Raw genomic sequence first — 18,644 nt, 5'->3', positions numbered from 1 at the left:
CCTTGAGCTGAAGAGCTGAGGGACAGCACCCAGGCCCAGAGTTCAGGCCCCACAACCGGACACCCCCCCAAAAAAGAAATGTATTAATTACCTGACTTATATAACTGTAATTCCTCTGTAAATCACCTTTATAATAACAACAAAAAATTGAAAAAGATTACTAGCTTATAATAGTTGCACAAGGGGGTATCACTGTGAACTTCTGTACAAATATACATATCTATATCAAACTTACCCCCTATGCCTCTCCCTTATCCCTCTATTCCTTCTCTAATGATTTCAACAGATCAACAGATTTCACTGTATTATTGTCAAATACTTTGCAACTAAGATAGATATAGAAATATATATGTATATGTAATTTATTGCAGTACACATCAAATTCAGGGCCTTCTGCATGTTATGCAGAAGTGTAGCTTACCTTCAGGATAAATCGATATCTTTTTTCTTTTTTCTTTCTTTCTTTTCTTTTTTTTGGTGCTAGTCCTGAGGCTTGAACTTAGGGCTTGGATGCTTGGGTGCTATTCCTGAGTTTTTTTTACTCAAGACTATCACTTGAGTGAGACATTCACTTCTGGGTTTGGTTTTGTTTTGGTTTCGTTTTTTTTGGTGGTTAATTGGAGAGAGGAGCCCTTCTTGCCTGGAGGTTGGCTTTGAACTACATCCTCAGATCTCAGCCTCCTCAGTAGTTAGGATTTTAGGCATGATCCAGAGATGCTGGATTTTTTGTTTAAGTAGTTGTACAAAGAGGTTTCAATACAACAAGTCAGATTATGAGTACAATGCATCTTGATCAATATAACCCCTTTCAATATTTTCTCTCATCTTTCCCAAACCCATCCATACCCTCAATCTTTTGGTAGTACTGGGGTTTGAACTCAGGGGCTCAGTACTGGCAAGGCAGGCATTCTGCCATTTGAGCTACTCCCTAGTTCCAGTCCTTTTTTTTTTTTTTTTTTTTGTCAGTCCTGGGGCTTGAACTCAGGGTCTGGGCACCATCCATAAGCTTTTGATCAAGGCTAGCACTTGAGCCACAGTGCCACTTCTGGCCTTCTCTGCTTATATGGAACTGAAGAATTGAACTTAGGGCTTTATGCATGTTAGGCAAACATTCTACCACTAAGCCACATTCCCAGCCGCTAGCTCAAATAAGTATCTCTATTTTACAGACAGGTTCAGAGACTAAGTATCATACATGAAGGCACTGCCCTAACAAACAGTGAAGCATGGACTTAGACCAAAATTTTAGTCAGCTTGTCTTTTTCTCTTCTACTATACCCTAATAAGGCACATTGGACCACCTTTCATGAATTTGTGAACTGGAGGCGGAAGGAACTCTGATAAGGAGTTGTTCTCTTTTTACATATGATTTCTTCATTGTATTATCTCTGGAAGAAGAGAAAAACCAGTCCAGGCTGTAGAACTTAAGAGTGTAACTTAGTGGTTAGAGTGCAGGCGTGGGAGTCAGGTTTTCCCAAGACACATCTTGTCTTTTTTCTTTTAATAACAAGCATCTACCCTCCAGATTGTTGTAAATTGAGAGATAGTTCCTATAAAGCATGTAGCCAGTGTTCATATGTAGTAAGCATTCAGTGAGTACTAAATGTTTATAAACCTATTGATGATTATATTAAGTACAAAAAATTAAAATATCTTATAGAAAGCTAAAAGGGGGCCTGTCAAGAAAAGGTAGATGGCCGGGCACTGGTGGCTCACTCCTGTAAACCTAGCTACTCAGGAGGCTGAGATCTGAGGATCGCGGTTCAAAGCCAGCCTGGGCAGGAAACTTCGTGTAAACCACTAGAAAACCAGAAGTGGCACTGTGGCTCAGGCGGTGGAGTGCTCGCCTTGAGCTGAAGAGCACAGGGACAGCACCCAAGCCCAGAGTTCAAGCCCTACAAATGACAAAAAGAAATAGAAAAAGAAAAAGAAAAGGTAGATGTTTCTCAGTGCTCAGAGGGCCAACTTCTGATGAGCAATCTTAAGTGGATGCAGGGGTTGAAGGCATGTCTCAGTTGATAGAACACCAGTCAATGAGGGAAAGTGTTAGGTACTAAGTTTGAGTATTGGACTTGAACCAAAAAAGAAAAACAGTGGGTACAAAAGCAATCGATTCATTGTACTCATAAACTGACATGTTAAACTTAAGTCCCTTTGTACTACTTTATTTTTAAAATTTTTTAAAGAAGTGGATAGGGCTGAGAATGTGGCTTAGTGGTAGAGTACTTGCCTAGCATGCATGAAGCCCTGGATTTGATTCCCCAGTATCACATAAACAGAAAGAGCCAGAAGTGGTGCTATGGCTCAGATGTGCTAGTCTTGATCAAAAGAAGCTCAGGGATAGTGCCCAGGCCCTGAGTTCAAGCCCTAGGATTTGCAAAAAAAAAAAAAAAGAAATAAAAAAAGAAAAAATGAGAAAAAAGTAATAGATAAAGATTCAGAAGTTCTCAGAGCCACTGTATCAACCTAGCAAAAGCCTAAGGACTTGGAGGCATAGCTCAATTGGCAGAACACCTGCCTAGCGTACAAAGGGATCTGAGTTCAATCCTCATTATTGAAATAGTACAGCAGCCTAGAGGACTTCTGAGAGGAACTCCATTAGTAACAGAGGCAGCAGGAGAGAGCAGCTGAAAGACAGGAAACCCTGAACCTGCAGGAAACCTCAGCTGGAGAAACAAAGTATGCTCAGAAAAGCCCAGTCCAGCCTATGGGCTTGAGACTAGAAACTTGGAAGCAGGAAAGGGAACCCACAGAGTTCAAAGAAACTTAATACACCAGTTATTTTCGACATCTTAACTGATTACTAAAGTCAGGCATTGGTCCTTAATAGCACTGTGTGGAGTGCAAAAAAGTGCCCTTAATTTTAGAAAAATCTTTTTACTTGGGAGGTAGAAACCTACAGGACTGGGATTCAAGACTGCCCAAACAAAAAAGCTAATGAGAATCCATCTCAACCAATAAAAAGCTGAGCATAGTGGAATGTATCTGTCATGTCAGCTACCTGGGAGGTATAAGTAGGAGAATCAAGATTCAGGCCAGCCCTGAGAAAGTAAAACATAGGACTCTAACTGAAAAATAACTAAAGCAAAAAGGTTGGGGACATCGAGTAGTAGAATAGCTCCCTAGCAAGTGATGCCTTGAGTTCAAACCCCAGTAATCACCAAAAACAATAGTAACAAGTGCCCAGTTAAAACAAGCAGACTGTGGTATAAGGGTTATCTTTATTTGGATTGCAAAATATAAATATGAACCGGGTTTGGAAATACAGGTTGTAACAGTTCAGATATGGCACCAGAAACTTCCAGAAGGGACCATACAGCAAATGTTTGTAGTTTTAGTAAGATGGGTGATGCTACCCAAAACTTTCACCAACTCCAAACAGCTCTTCTATAGCGAATAACAAGTTAATCAATTTTTCAAGAACAAGTCGATGCTAACGTTTCCTGTTCCTCCTATGTCTTTTTCCTTGCTAACACCTTCTCCAGACTGTCCTCTGCTGCATTGAGCCCTGCATGGAGTAGCACCAGAAGAATGGCAGGAGTAAGAGAAATGTCTTGACACAAGGGAGAGCGGGTTTCCACTCTGTGGGCCTGGGTTTGTGGGGGTAAGAGGCTAGGACAGCCATAGGTATGGACAACCAATCTCTTCTGAGATTTGGTGGGTAGAGGACACAGGGAAACACCGATATCAGTTACACATTGACATCAGCACCTTGGGCTTTCAAAACACAAACAGTAGACAAAATCGCCTAGGCAAGACTGCAATCCAACTCATAGAGTGGGTCTGACCAAGTCAACTCCTGCATCCTGACCATCCGCAGTTCCCTGGGGGCACTCTGCTCCTGGGGTATCTTTAGAAATGTAGACAAACAATGAACTGCCACATATAGGTCACAGAGCCATCTCAGATTTGTGACAGTGGTTGCACTGAGCCAGATGGTGGGGATGCAAGGAGGGCCATGACATTGCGAAAGTAACAGTCTAGGCACTTGAAATATTATTGTTAGATTGTTAAAAACTAAATAAATTAACATACATAGAATAAAATAAATATATAATTTAAAAGGCATTTTACAAACAAACAAACAACAACAAAAAATAGTTGTTTTTTTTTTTTCTCTCCCCTCTGGGTAGAAATCCCAAAATCTCGAGTTCTCAGGTTTGTGGTATTTCACAGTTAGCTCGTCCAGCACTGGAGGGTCCGAATAGTAGATCCCTTGGTGACTACTTGAGTACATGGCTTCTCAACTTTGTTGCTTTCTTCCATAGGCCACAGTCTTTCTTCCTCTTCTGTTTTTCTTTTTCTCTTGAAAGATCCTGGAGCATATGGAATTTAGCTGGTATTTTAGTCCAGAAGACAAGTGTTTAAATAAACTGATGGGAGAAGTGGGTTTGGTGGCGGGGAATCAGAAGGGCCTGAAGGTCCTGATTTTTGTTTTCTTCTGATCTCCATCCCACTGAACATATAGTTTGGCACTTGTAGGCTCTGGTATTTTCGCAAAGCAATTATAGGAGTCCCAAATGAGATACCAAAGCTAGGGTTGATAAAGTCTTGTGACTAGTTGGGAAGTTTTTCCCTCTGCAGACCTGCAATCAACTAGTGTCTTCTGAGAGGAGGCCATTCCTGCAGATTCCTACAGCACAAGAGAAAGACATTTAAAGTTAGGTCAAGGGTTAAGGGTGTGGCTTGAGTATTAAAGCACTAGCCTAGCATGCATGAAGCCCTGGGTTCAATCTCCAATACTGTGGGGAAAGGGAGAAGCTGGGTACAGTCTAAAGAAGTCTCAGAAAGTCTCCATGGTCCAGTTTTAAGAAATGGAAAGAGTAGGTTGGGAGTATGGTCAAGTGGTAGACTGGGCCCTGAGTTTAAACCTCAGTCTGCTCCCCCAAAAGAAAACAAAATGAAAAGAGCAGTCAAATACTATGTCTCATGCCTGTAATTCTAGCTACACAGGATTCACAAATGGGAAAATCTCTGCCTGAAACAGCCACAAACAAAAGCTTCAGACCCTACCTGAAAAAGCAAAAAGGGCTGAGGCACGGCTCAAGTGATAAGAGTGCTTTCCTAGCAGGTGCTAGGCCCTGAGTTCTAACACCTGTACCACAAAAGGGGGAGTCAGGGAGTGAAAGGGGCTGAAGTAAAGGAGAAGCTGACCTCCTAAGTATTTGGATTTTTTTACGGGGGGTAGGGGTGAGAGGGTGGGGAGTTAGGTATCTAACAACATACACCTTGATGATAATTCACCAATGTTCTTTTTAAAACTAATTGTGTAACCTCTCTTCCCAATCCCCTAGCCTATACCCCAGCCCTTAGTCAAGAGAAAAATTCAGTACTCACTGAAATAGACCAGGAGACTACCCATACCCTGGCCCTTGATGCTGCTAGGGGCAAAGGATGTGCTATTACCTTGAGCATCGGTCTCTTTCAATGGGAATTAGTCATGCCCAACTTCACTTTCTCTTCATTTTCCACATCATAACCTCCTCTCCTGTGGTACCTAAGAAAAGTAAGGTTTGTAAGCAAGAGCTGCCTACTGTAAGAACGAGAATGTGCAAGTCTCAGAGCAGGTCCTTCCTAAGAACTCTGCCTTGCTGGTTCTTTCCATTACTTGGAAAACTCCAGAGAGTATGGCAGTCCCATAGATCTCTGGACAAAGGCCAACTGAGGGATGCCTGTATCTACCAGCAGGTTACATTTTACCTACATTTATTTGATCCTTACAATATCCTCATGAGGTAGGTGAATAGTATAAAAACTGAAAGATTACTGTTCTCAGGAAAAAAAACAACAGGTTCCTTGCTCTAGGTCTCACAATGGATGAGTTGTACCACTTGAAAACACATATTTCAGGTCTCCCCCAACCTACAATATACCCAGACTGGACGTTTAGCCTGATTCAGATATCTCAGAATTGGAAGTATATATATCAAAAGTATCATTCAGATCTTCACTACCAAATAACACACGAATGCATTGAAGAACAGAGCCAAGAGAAAGAAATGTGTGAAACGGTGAGTCCCTGGGCCCCAGAAACAGGAAACAAACCCTTGTGAGGAAACAGAACCTGTTATGTATGTCCTGGGCTCTAAAACACTAGCTGGCCTCATGCCATGCCCGACAAAGTAGATTTTTAGAGAATCTGCACCCGGTATCTAGCTCAGGATTTAGAGGCATGAGAATAGGGTTCATGTGTTCAACAGCTGGGGAATCCCAAGATGAAGTAGAAGGGGAGAGATTGGCAGTACCAGACTATGGTGGGTTCCCCAAAACTCACCTAAACATAAGAAGTCCCACGATGACAAGCAGACAGACAGATGACAGCACCACAGCCACCACGGCCAGGATAGTGGTGTGGTCATATGAATACAAGCGATTCTCCACTGGGAGGCTCAGTCCATGACACCTCTCTCCATGGTAACCTGGATGGCAGCTATTATAAGACCAAAACAAAAAGGAGAGGGGGGTAAATGACTTGGCATCTTTGTCTGTGTCTCTCTCTGCACTGTTCTACCTATTTAAGCCAAACTCCATTTTCTATACCCTCAGCCTTTCAATCTCTGCTCATGATTTCTACCTTTCCTCTAGCTTTCTCCTTTAAGAGCATTCTGAAAATGGCCCTCTGAATGCTCCCTCGCATTCATCCTTCCTTTGTTGTCCTCCCCCTTACTACTTCCTCTGGTTCTCTGGTCCCAGAGTCCTGCTCCAGGCAGGGAAAAAAATGAGGATGACTTGAAGGTCTCAGTTTAGATCTATTCCATGTGTGGCTGATTTATTACATGTGTGTTAAGACAATCTGTTTAAGCCACTTAAGAGTGCTGGGGCCCCAGGGCGGTGGGTTGAGTTGAGGGGATTCAGTATCACTCCCTCCAGTGAGGCCCCTCAACATTCTAACCCAGAAATAAATCAAGCCTTGCCCATCAATGCTTCCAGCGGCCAGTCCCTCCCTACTGCTGCTTAGCCTATTAATAGGCCCTGTTCCCTTGCCAGGAGTCATTTTTCTCAAGTTTCTTTCATTTAACTCGCAGCTCCCTCTGAGTACAGGGCCCAACCTGGGAGCCTCACTAAAGCCTTTGCCTCTGAATGTGGAGCTTTCAGGCCTCCTTCATCACAGGACAAAGCAAACAAAACCAAGATAGCATCTTCCTGCCCAGCTGCCCTGCCACAGTAAAAGAATGTCACAAACAATCCCTTGGCTCTTCTTAAGTGGCAACTGCTTCTTCTAACAAAGCATTTCCTTGAAGCTTTTAGAAAAACTGCTGAAGAAACACATTCATATCCCTTCCTTTCTCTGGACTCCAGAGATCCTTTGATGTTTATGGGAGCCCTATTCTACAAAAAGGTGAAGTGGCTTCTCAAGGTCACACAGCAGTGCAGAAGCACTGATGGGGATTGTCTGACTCTGGGCTCAGCAGGCTGCCAACCTACCAGCCAGGGGCAGGGACAGCCTGTCAGCTTGGGGACATGAAGCCACTAGCTGCTGACGAAGGCACTGAGAACTGTGTGGTCCTCTAACTGCACTTTCTTTGAGAAGGAAATTGTGCACCTGATGCCTCAGGGACAATTCTTCTCTTGACAGGGCAGCAGGGATGCTCAAGGAGCCACTTGTCCAAGGAGCCACTCAGCAGTGGCAGAGAAGTCAGGCTGAGTAGTGCTGCATCTCTGTCCTTACCATAGTACTGCCTTGTACCTCTCCCTCCCCAAGACCCAGCTCACTGCAGGATAAAGGTAGGTCATGCCCAGAACACATAGTTTTTTTGCCCAGCTTTTTCTATGCATGTGATGCATCACCTGGGATGGGGGGATAAAATGTCACCCCAAACCTATCAAGGCATGGAGGAAGCTGCCAGGAATATCCTGGAAAATCACCTGTGCACAGTGATCAGGAGTTAGAGAACTTAGGTTTAACTAGAAAGCAGCAAGATTAAACAGAAGCCACTTTGATTTTGGATTCTTCCCATTTGGAACAGTAAAGGTTCACATATGTAAGGTAACACATCTGACAGGCTCTTGGGTCTATCTAGCCCTGCACTCTGACTGTATTGTTATTTCTATTTATTCATAGCCTTAATAATTGGCACTAATAAGTAGCAAACATCAAAGGTTACTATGAGCCAAGTACTCTGAGCTGCTTTACAAAGATACTTCACTTAATCTTATTTATTTGATTGGTGCTAGGGATTGAACCTGGGACCTTTCAAGTTAAAACCATGTCTATGAAGGAGTTACTATCCCCAATTTTTGTGTGTGCTAGTTTTGGAGCTTGAACACAAGGACTGGCTGCTGTCCCTGAACTTCTTTTGTTCAAGGCTAGTATTCTACCACTTGAGCCACAGATGCATTTCTGGCTTTATTTTTTGGTGTTTCAGTGAAGACGAGAGTCTCACGGCCTGGGCTGGTTTCAAAACTGTGATCCTCAGATCTCAGCCTCCTGAGTCACTAGGATTATAGGCATGAGCCACCAGCATCCAGCTACTATTCTCATTTTGAAGATGAAGAAACTGAGGCTTAACTTTCATTAAATAAGTTGCCAAAATTACAAAGTTAGTGAGTGCTAGAAGCAAGATTCAATACAGCAGCCTGGATGACTTCAGAGACTGTCCTGGCCCAGAAGAGGAGAACTGAAGTTAAGTCTGTTTTGTGCTTCTAGTCTATCATTCAAACCCCACAGGTAGTTACTCAGATGATAGAAATAAAGCTTGGCCTCAGAGTCCGGCAATTCAGTTACATAATCCCTCCACCTCCAGCCTGAGTCAAAAGGATAATAATGTAAACATCCTAATATTACCCACTTCTCCCTCCCTTAGCAGCCATCTCTTGGCTTCCCCTAGGGAAGAAAGGGGGAGGGGGGACCTAGTACATTCCAAGCATCCCCGGGTGGGGGTGAGATCATGTGTCTTGTCCAGAGCCAGCACCCATGTCCATCAAACTAGGACAAATTCCTCCGCTCCATGTCTGTGACCCATTTCAGAATATGTATAACAGAAGCAAGAACCCAGGTACAGGTGGCATGTGCCTGTAATCCCAGCTACTCAGGAGGCTGAGATCTCAGGATTGAGGTTCAAGGCCAGCCCAGGCAGGAAAGTCTGTGAGACTTACCCACAATTAGCTACCAAAAAGGTGGAAGTGGAGCAGTGGCTCAACTGGCAAAAAAAAGTTCAGAAATAGTGATCAGGCCCTGAGTTCAAGGCCCAGGACTGGTACAAAAACAACAAAACTCTCTAGCAGATGGAGGGGCATCATTTGATGGAGGACACCAGGAATAGCGGCGTATCATCAGATTGGTTCCACTACTTTTTTGGGGGGGTGGTCAGCCATGGGACACCCCCTGAGCTTTTCTGCTTATCATACCACTTCGAGCCATAGTGCCACTTCCGGTTTTCTGGTGGTTAATTGGAGATAAGAGTCTTATAGCCTTTCCTGCCCAGGCTGGCTTTGAACCTGGATCCTCAAGATCTCAGCCTCGGGAGCAGCTAGGATTACAAAGTATGAGCCACCAGTGCTCAGCTTTCTGCTGCTATTTCTAGCCAGCTGATTTTTTTTGCAAGTCACATTACCTTTCTAAGACTGGTGTCCTAATACAATATAAGTGACTATATCAGTGGAGCATTGTCAATAGATCTAAGTGGATAATATGGATGAAAGCACTTAATGGAAGGAAGGTCCTACATAGGTGTGATTTATTATATAATTGGACCTGCAGAGGGTACAGCTGCTATCTCAAATAGGGAACCCAAGCCAGCTAGAGTCAACTGAAAGGGCTCACCAATCCTCTGGGCATCTGGGCAGTGTGACCAAATACAGGCTCCACGCCTGTCTCTCTTCCAACTTTAAGTCCTCCCTAACACATATGCTCCCAGATTTCCTTCAGCCACAGGAAACTTCGCAGCCAATTTCTGGGTCAGTGGCCAGGACAAAGCCCCAGGAAACTGTTTGAGGGTAACTTGGCTGATGACACAGAAGGTTTTTCCTATTTATGGTGGCTGCAGAGGGTTGGTTTAGGAAGCCAGATAGCCCCAAGTTTACCACAGCAGCCTGGACACACCCTGGCTGGTGGTTCCTGGATCTGGAAACAAGGAGGAACCACAAAGACTCCCCAGAGATAAATGCACAGATGTCATACTGCCCCAACCCAAAAGCTCTTTGTTTTTTCCCTGAGTACCTGGACATATGAAGCAGCCAGACCAGACACAGAATCTACCCCATGAAAATCTGTCCAGCAAGCTGGCATGGATCTTCAAGTCAGATCGCTACGCTTTAAGCCTAAGAGTGCTCTAGAACAACAGCTGTCCTCTATAAAATCTTGCTCAAACTCATGGTCAGGACTGGGAAGAAAGATGAAAGCCAACAGTGGGGCCTGGAGACATGGAAAGCATGCTGACCTAGGAGTGAGGCACCTGAGACCCTGGTTCTATTTCTATCTACTTATTTAGCTGCTGATCTCATGCAACTTGTTGGCTGTAGTTTCCTCATTTTTCAAGTAGAAATAGAAAATCTTGTCTACCCAGTAAAGGGCTTTTGGAAACCACAAGGACCATATCTTCTCCCCATCTCTTAGAAGACCAACTGGCAACAAGTAGGTACTTAATACACTCACTGGGTTTCATTTATATTAAATGTAAACACTAAGCTCTGGGATGGAGGGGGAGATGTTAACATTATGACTACCACTATTATCCTAGGGCCACTGAGAAGATGGCTTTGGGCACACTTATCAGGATCTCTGGGTTCAGGTGGTCAGTTGAGATTTAACTCTTCAGGACAGTAGCCTTATAAGGGTTCTTAGTCCCACATCTACGCATCAAAATGCCCTGGGCCAATATAGCCCAGAAAGATTCCTGGTCTCAGTCCATCTTGACTGCCTTAAGAGTCACTTTCTCCATCCTGAGCTAATGATGCCATTTTACAAACGTAAGACAAAACATTTTCTTTCTGTTCCAGACATTGGGAAGGATACTACGAAGACTTTTTCTTTTCTTTTCTGTCAGTCATGGGGCCTGAACTCTGGGCCTGGGCACTGTCCCTCAACTCTTCAGCTCAAGGCTAGCGCTCTACCACTTGAGCCATAGCACCACTTCTGGCCTTTTCTGCTTATGTGGTGCTGAGGAATCGAACCCAGGGCCTCATGCATGCAAAGCAAGCACTCTACCAGCCCTAAGAAGACTTTCTTCACCACTTTTTGTTGTTGTTGTTGGTCCTGGGACTTGAACTCTGGGTCTGGGCACTGTCCTTGAGCTCTTCAGGATAAGGTCAGTGCTCTACCACTTGAGCTTCAGTGTCACTTCTGGTTTCCAGATGGTTAGGGATAAGAGTCTTACGGACATTCCTGCCCGAGCTGGCTTTGAACCATGATCCTCGGATCTCAGCCTCCTGAGTAGCTAGGATTACAGGAACGAGCCACCAGGGCATGGCTCTACACCACTCTTAAACAATCTTTTCCCATGCCAAGCTCCTAACAAGGATGTTTGCAAGAAAGGACACAATGATTGTAGATGGGTTTCTCTGCTGATTGCCAAATAGTATGTACTCACAAGTCAAGATGTTTTCTTGTTTTGCTTTTGTGCCAGTACCGGGGCTTGAACTTAAGAGTCCTCCCTTAGTTTACTTGCTTACAGCGGGCTCTCTACCACTTAAGCCACACTTCTAACCCAGCTTTTGGATGACTAATTGGAGATGTAGTCTCTTGGACTATTTTTCCCTGGACTGGCTTTGAACTGTGATACTGCAGATCTTAGGCTCTTGAGGAGCTAGGATTCTGAGCGTGAGCCACAGGCACCAGGCTCTGGACAAAGAAAAGTCAAGGGTTCACTGGGTACTGCTAGCTCATGCCTATAATCCCAGCTACTCAGGAGGCTGAGGATCGTGGCTCGAAGCCAATCTGGGCACAAAAGTCCATGAGACTCTTACCTCCAAGTAACCACCAGATAACTAGAAGCTGCACTGTGGCTCAAAATGGTAGAGCACTTGAACAAAAGAGCTAAGGAACAGTGCTCACGCCTGAGTTTAAGCCCCACAACTGACAAAGAAAAAAAAAAAGGAAAAAAAAAAGCCAAGGATCTGCACCAGTCAGAGGTAAAAGAGACACTACACAGTGAGACTTCTTGATAAGATGGGAGACAGCATGCACACAATAGTGAGTTAGCGCACCCAGAATCTCCAGGTCACAAGGTCCCCAGAGTCTGCTGAGTCCCCACAGGAAAGAAGATGGATGTTTGCAGCCTGACGTGGGGTGTTGGCCTCAGGCACAGTGGTGACATTATGCCTGCCAGAGAGCATGGCAGTGCTGTCATCCCTGAGGGGTTGCCAAGGCAGCCGAATGCTGGGTTTGGCTAGGAGAAGCTAAGCAACCCACAGCCCCTCCACCCACACTCCTGCCAGGGAAGGACTGATGTTGCCTGCTGGGTTGGGTTCTATTTCCTTTTAATCTTGCACAAAGAATGTGTTCTAGTACCCCCTGACCAAAGGCCAATACTCTCCTGGCCCATGGTGCAGTGAGGAAGCAGGACTGGGGGAGGGGGGTTCCCTTTGCCCCACAATGATTCCTCTCTATACATTCCTTGTATATATTCTTCTCTATACAGCCCTACCATGCTTTAGAACTAACCTACATTTGTTCATTCATAAGCACACATCCTCCTAGTATACAATACCTGCACAGCATGCGATCGAATGCACCTCATTTCTGCTTACAGAAGCTCCACTGTACCCAGGAACCTGTGCTGCCATATTTTCTACCACCTCCCACACAGAAAAATGCACAAGGCAGGAATGAAGGACCAGCTGCCTCCAGGAGTTAGCTCTCCTAGCCACATGCTCATTTCTGGACAAGCAGGAAATGTCTCTAAGGATTGAAGAGTGTCACAAACCCATACCACAGGAAACTGCATTCTCTTTGGTAGTGGGGGAAGGGGCTTCTGTGGACTAAAAATATTTTCCCTCTTCTGAACTTCCACCCAAAGGTTAAAAAAAAAGCGTGGGTGAAATTGTGACTTCAAGAAACAGTAACAAGGAGAAACAGCCACATGGCGGAGAGTATGCTGAGATTCCATCTGGGGAAAGGACACTTACATGCATGATGGAGCCCGGAGCTCCTTCAGATATTTGCATTCTCCATGGATGCAGAAGTCCTTATACTTCCGAAGACATGGGTCTCTCTTCTTCCCTAATCCTTTGCCCTTCTTCTTTCTTTTCCCCGTCTCTTCTTTGCTTGGCGTGGCTAGAGCTTGTGGCTTGGAAGATAAAGCAACTGCAGGAGAAAGGTACGCTGGTAAGACTTTGATTCTATGACACTTTTTTGAGAAAAAGTCTGTTTGAAGGCTAGCCTTAAACTTGTGCTCCTTAGGCCTCAGCCTTCTGAGTGCTGGGATTACAGTCATGGGCCCATCCACACCTGTGTATGCTTTGATCCTACCTAGCATCAGAGGTTTGGGAAGACTCTCTGGTTTGGTACCTCCCACGTGCTAGAGGGACACTGTGTAGAACCACTAGAAAAAATGGCATTTCAGGAGGAGGTAGAGGCTAGGATAGGTCCCAACTTAAGAACCTCATTCAGGAAATGCTATCGCTCCTGAGTAATAGCAGCCAATAGTAGCAAGCAAGGCTACCAAACTCATTCCCACACCATTGTCCACCTCCCACCTCCATCTCCAACTCCCCCCGCATCTACTTCATTCTATTTTAGTCTTCATTTCCTGTTACTTCACTCAGTGACCCACTTGCAGGAAGATAGTGTCACAGACAAAAATTGCTTTTGGAGAAGATAGTTGGATGTTTTGGGGTAGGAGGCTTCTAAAATAAGAAGAGCGTCTGTGTGTTCAGGTGACCCCCCTCTGGGATTCCCATTAGTATCAAGGCCCAGCTCAGAAATAGCAAGCAGCTTATCCCTGGTAAAGGCTGTCTTTTTCCCATTTCAAGCAAAATATTTACCCTTCTCTCCATTTACATCTATCCTCAAATATTATGTTTATAGTTCTCTGATCTTTTTTTGGGGGGGAATACATGTGTATAAGGGATAAGGAGGTTAAAAAGTGACTCCCCACTTCTTCCCAGAATTCAGAGGCTGGGGGAAAACAATCTTACCCAGACATTCAGCTGGGACTGACAAAGGCTACGCTCACTAGTTCCAGGGTCTGACACCAGCTTCTTTCCCACACCTGCACCCAATAATAGAAAGGCGTCCAGTGTCTATGGCTATAGCCTATGTTTGGCAGAAAGGTGAGAATGAAACATTAGACTGGAGACCGAAAAGTTCTCAAGCTAGAAGTGGCTCCCCCAAAGATTATGGCCTTACATTTTCAAGAACTTAGAATCCTGAAGGGCACTGACTTGCCCACAGCCATGAAGGATTAAAAATGTAATCCATCCCAGGTGAGGCAGGTGGCCAAGTGAGGAACACAGAGACCCAGGCAGGAAGTCCAAGTAATCATAAAGAGTGAGAGCATGGCAGAGTGACAGCTAGGCTTCTACCCAGAGTGAGTCAGGTCTACAGAGGTATGAGGAGCAGCCATGTGGGTGGGGGACTGGGGGGGTGGGGGAAGGAGAGTGAGTCACAGCCTAGCCCAGCCCTGCCCAGCTTAGGAAGAGAGAGCCAGGAGAATCTAGGCTGTTTAGGCTATGGGTGACCCCAAAGGGCCACTATAAGAGGATGAAGTCTGGGAATACAGGTTCAGCTTTGGAGCAAACACATGGAGCAACCAAGTGAAGCTCTCAGGTAAGGGGGAGAAAGGCAGCTGAGTGACAGGCGGGGCTAGAACAGGTGAGTATCTTCCCAACCAAATATAGTTATTCCGGGTCACAGGGCTTAGACTCTGCTCCACCCCAGAGAATCACTGCAGGTAGCCAGAGGCAGGGAAACCAGCAGGATCTGGACTATGCCCAATCAATATCTGTTCTCAGCCTCAGCCACACAGGCAGGTGGGAGGAACCCACGTGGTTCTTTCCCCTTGGAGTCTCCTTGGGGATTCAATTGGTTGGGAAGTCTTCTGGTGTCAGGAATATTCAAAACAGCCCCTTAAGGCCCCAAGGCTCACCTTTTAAAGCCTCCCCAGAGGAGCTGGTCTCACCTAGGTAGGCCACCAGTTCCTCATTCCTTCCATTTCCCCAATCTGAAGATAAGTGGGTGGAGAAGACTATCACTGCAAACCGATTTTGTGCTTATGAGTGGCACATCTGTTATCTCCACTTTAGATATTTTCCATATCACTGGATTTGGAAAGCAGGACTTGTATCCATTTTCACATAGGAACTCTAAGAAAAGCATCTCAACTATATTCCTACTACCTAGCTTAGCTTACTTCAGAGGACAACTTGCCTGCTTCAGTTTGCTCCAAAGTATCCAGAAGGTGATAACTCACCAAGTGGAACCCAAAGACCAAAAAAAAAAAAGACAGTAGAACCTGGGACCTGCACTTCAGGATGCCCAGCTTTCTGCAATGCCATCAGCTTTTGCTTCAAGTCCTGCATAAATAATCCACAGGAGCTCCCAAAAGGATGCATTTTAGATCTGATTATCTGATTATTCTTCAACTGTTCACCAGAGTCCAGTAGTGGGCAGCCCCCTCACCCACCTCTGAAAAGGGCTGACTCTTCCAAGTCCACGACCTCCCTGGTTCGGGCACCTCCAGTGGGTAGCAACTGGTCCGTGGAGCCAGTGGGAGGGTCCGGATTGCTGGTTCCAGCTGCCATCCCTCTCCGAAGCCGCTCCAGGCTCTCGCCAGTCACCAACGCGGAGAACACTGAAAACCAAGGGCAAGGCCGCATAAGACCCCCACCTAGACCCCGGCGCCTCCGTGCATGGCTGTCTACGCCCTCCCCGCCGGAGCGCACGGGCCCCACCAAGTGGCACGCAGTGGCACGCGTCGGGGGCGCTGCAGCGATCTTTCCTTGTGCCCCCCCCCGCACAGCGCCCCCATTCCCCCCACCCCACCCCCGACCTCGGGGGCGTCAGCAGGTATCTTACTTGCAGCCAGGAAGAGCTTTGGCACCACCGACGGCAGCAGCTTCATGTTCCCAGACCCGGGCAGAGTCAGCAAGGCAGCAATCAGTTTGGAAGCGGCGGGCACTGAGAGCCCGCACGGGAGGCAGGCGGGGGCGCAGAGGATTCCGCCGGGCACTGTGAGCCGCCTGCCTCTGTGGGTGCAAGCCTGGCTGGGACCTTTGCTCAGCTCACAGCCGCCGCGCGTCGGTCTGCTCCCCGGGGGTCCGCGCCCGAGCCCTAACACCTCCGTCAGGCCGATCAGCCGCGTGCCGCGTGCAGCTCCTCGGGCGGACTAAGCACTCCTTCGTCGCGCCGTGGGGAATAAGGCTCCGCGAGGCGCCGGAGCTCCGCCCCGCCGGGCGCCGCCCCCTTCTCTCCCCTCCCCGCCCCCCTCCCGGGCCGGGAAGCGAGCCCGGCCCTTGGCGCCGCCAACCAACGTAGCCCCGGACCCGCGGGCGGGCGAGCGCGATGGGAAAGCGGCGTGTGGAGCAGGCCGCGCTCACATTTTTGGGGAACAAGCCAGGGCAGTGGAGGCCTGGCAGTGGGTAGGGCCACCGATCGGCAGGTGGCAGGGACCGGTCCTACCTTTCCCCCAAACGCCTAGAGAGCTGCAGCGTTGTGACTGCTGATCAGAGAGCTGGGTTTCGGGCCTGATTCTTTAGACCATCCCAGCTCCGTACCAGTGGGGTTTTCCACCCTGAGTGTCACCAGAGTTTCAGAAGCTCGCTTTATTTTTTTTCATTTCTTTTTTTCTTTTTCTTTCTTTCTTTTGCCTATCAATGCAGTAAGACCAGCTAGCTCATTAATCATTTAAAAACGAAACACAAGAATATAAAACGGTTCTTAGGAGCCCCAGGTGAGCAGAGTTGAAGTTGCACACACCTGGTGCCAATCTAGCCCCAGCAGAAGAAGTTTAGAGTAGCTTCTCCCAGCTTTCGTCTAGTGACAAGAGTCCACGGTAGAATTTTTATGATGGATTATAATCCTTAAACTTCTGAGATCAGAGAGACAGATTATCAAAGAAGCCTTACATTTTTCCTTGCAACCGTAGTTAAAAAAAATAATAAATAAAACAATAAACCCTCCCTCAACCAGGACCCAGCTGGCTAACCTAGACTGCTCTGGTCAACAGGTGCCAGGAGATTGATGTGCTTCCCTTCCAACCCTTCCATTTTTACAGGGATCCTCTGAAGTCAGTGTCCTGACCCTAAGAAATGACTCTCAGTGGGTATTTCAGCTCCCAGGGACGTGCTGCCACGGAGTTGTTTGATACAAGGCTGGGTTGGCATTCAGAACCCTCAAATTGTGCCAGATAGAGTACTTGCCTGATTCAGCCGTGTGTAGGGATAAAAACAGGTCTGCTATTTATACACTGTCTATCCCACTCTCTCTCCCCGCCCCAGCCATTGCAGGGGTCAGTCTGGCTTTGCTGTCTTAGCCTGCCCAGGCAACTCTCCCTAGACATAGGTTTCTAGAGTGCAGTGCACTTACTATAGACTTGGGTTTGAATCTTGTTTCTGCTACTTACTACATGATGTTGAAGAAAATACTTAATATTTTTGTGTTTCAGTCCCCAACTCTTGCAAATAGAAATAACAGCAGTAATAATAATGCTTACTTTGTAGAAGGCTTTTTGAGGATTGCCCTCAATCAGTGTGATACATTTGTTGTTATTAGCAAGCATTCAACCATGAATACTGTATTCCCTTAGAATCTCTTTTCTGTCCTTTCCCCAGACACTTTGACTGCCCCTAAGCCAGGTCTGAGGTTCCATGTTGTAGGTAGGCTGGTTTTAGTCGGAAGCTTACCTGTTACCTATTTGGCCAAGAGCCACTGTAGGATTACTCTTCCTGTAGTTAGTATCGGGCAGGCTGGGGACCTCAGTGGATGGTCACCACCCAAGCCACACCTTCTTCCTCCCTTAGCAATGTCCCAAAATCAAAGCCACCAGGGGGTCAGGGTTCTCTCCAGGGGAGGGTGGAGGGAAACACTTCCTGACACATAGCCAAATCACCCTCCCTCCTTCCCCCCACCTGCTGTTCCACACCCTGCTCGCTCTCCTGTTTCAGCCTGCCTCTTTCTTCCCATGCTCTTCCTTCAGCCTCCTCACCCTACATCATGGGGCAACTCCAAGCTTTCATCACACCTGAAGGCCTCACCCCAACCAGGTTTGTGTGTCAGTCAGGCTTTACAGGAAGGTCCTGGAAAAAATATGAGAGACCTGAATTTGATTGGGATAGTCATTTCCCTTCTCAGAAGTTAGCAAAACCGAACAAATGACAAAATCAAAACTCATGCTGGGGTAACTTCATGAACTCATTTATTCCACAGATATTCACTAAACACTTTTCAGGTGCTAGGGATGATGCCACAGTAAACAAAAGAGCCCAGGGCCTGTTTTCTTGGGGCTTACAATCTACACTAGGAGATGACCAGGAAAAGATGTCCTATAGTGATAAGGGTTACGACAAAAGTTAAAATGAGGTGCTAGAAGGTGATGCACGTCTGAGATAACACTTTAGATCTGATGATGGATTAGCAAAGCTTTCTCTGATCAGGTGACAAGAAAGCTGAGTGCTGGGCTGGGAAGGTGGCTCAGTGGTAGAGCGCTTGCCTTGCATGCCTGGGGCCCTGGGTTCGATTCCCCAGCACCACATAAGCAAAAAGAAAA

The 18,644-nt window shown here is 46.4% G+C and overlaps 1 protein-coding gene and 1 pseudogene across 2 annotated transcripts in view; both read right to left on the bottom strand.

Annotated features, from left to right (window-relative positions):
• Nucleotides 1-4,090: 4,090 nt before the first annotated feature.
• Hbegf (heparin-binding EGF-like growth factor) lies at nucleotides 4,091-16,095 on the bottom strand. The gene is made up of 6 exons (XM_013020340.1): nucleotides 15,956-16,095; nucleotides 15,564-15,731; nucleotides 13,066-13,243; nucleotides 6,275-6,430; nucleotides 5,407-5,497; nucleotides 4,091-4,633 (listed from the first exon to the last, which is right to left on the bottom strand). Exons 1-5 carry the CDS (start codon nucleotides 15,999-16,001, stop codon nucleotides 5,425-5,427), a joined length of 621 nt encoding a protein of 206 aa, XP_012875794.1. The 5' UTR covers nucleotides 16,002-16,095; the 3' UTR covers nucleotides 4,091-4,633; nucleotides 5,407-5,424.
• A 66-nt stretch (nucleotides 16,096-16,161) lies between these two features.
• LOC105988637 overlaps nucleotides 16,162-18,644 on the bottom strand; it is a 9,918-nt pseudogene continuing 7,435 nt past the window's right edge. Inside the window, exon 2 of the transcript XR_001175210.1 lies at nucleotides 16,162-16,554. The product of XR_001175210.1 is annotated as an uncharacterized LOC105988637 (transcript). The remainder of the gene's footprint in view (nucleotides 16,555-18,644) is intronic.

Source organism: Dipodomys ordii, unplaced genomic scaffold (assembly GCF_000151885.1).
Source record: "Dipodomys ordii isolate 6190 unplaced genomic scaffold, Dord_2.0 Scaffold50, whole genome shotgun sequence".
NCBI lineage: Eukaryota > Metazoa > Chordata > Mammalia > Rodentia > Heteromyidae > Dipodomys > Dipodomys ordii.
Note: the sequence above shows the minus strand (reverse complement) of the source record. Positions and strands in the feature narration are given on the sequence as shown.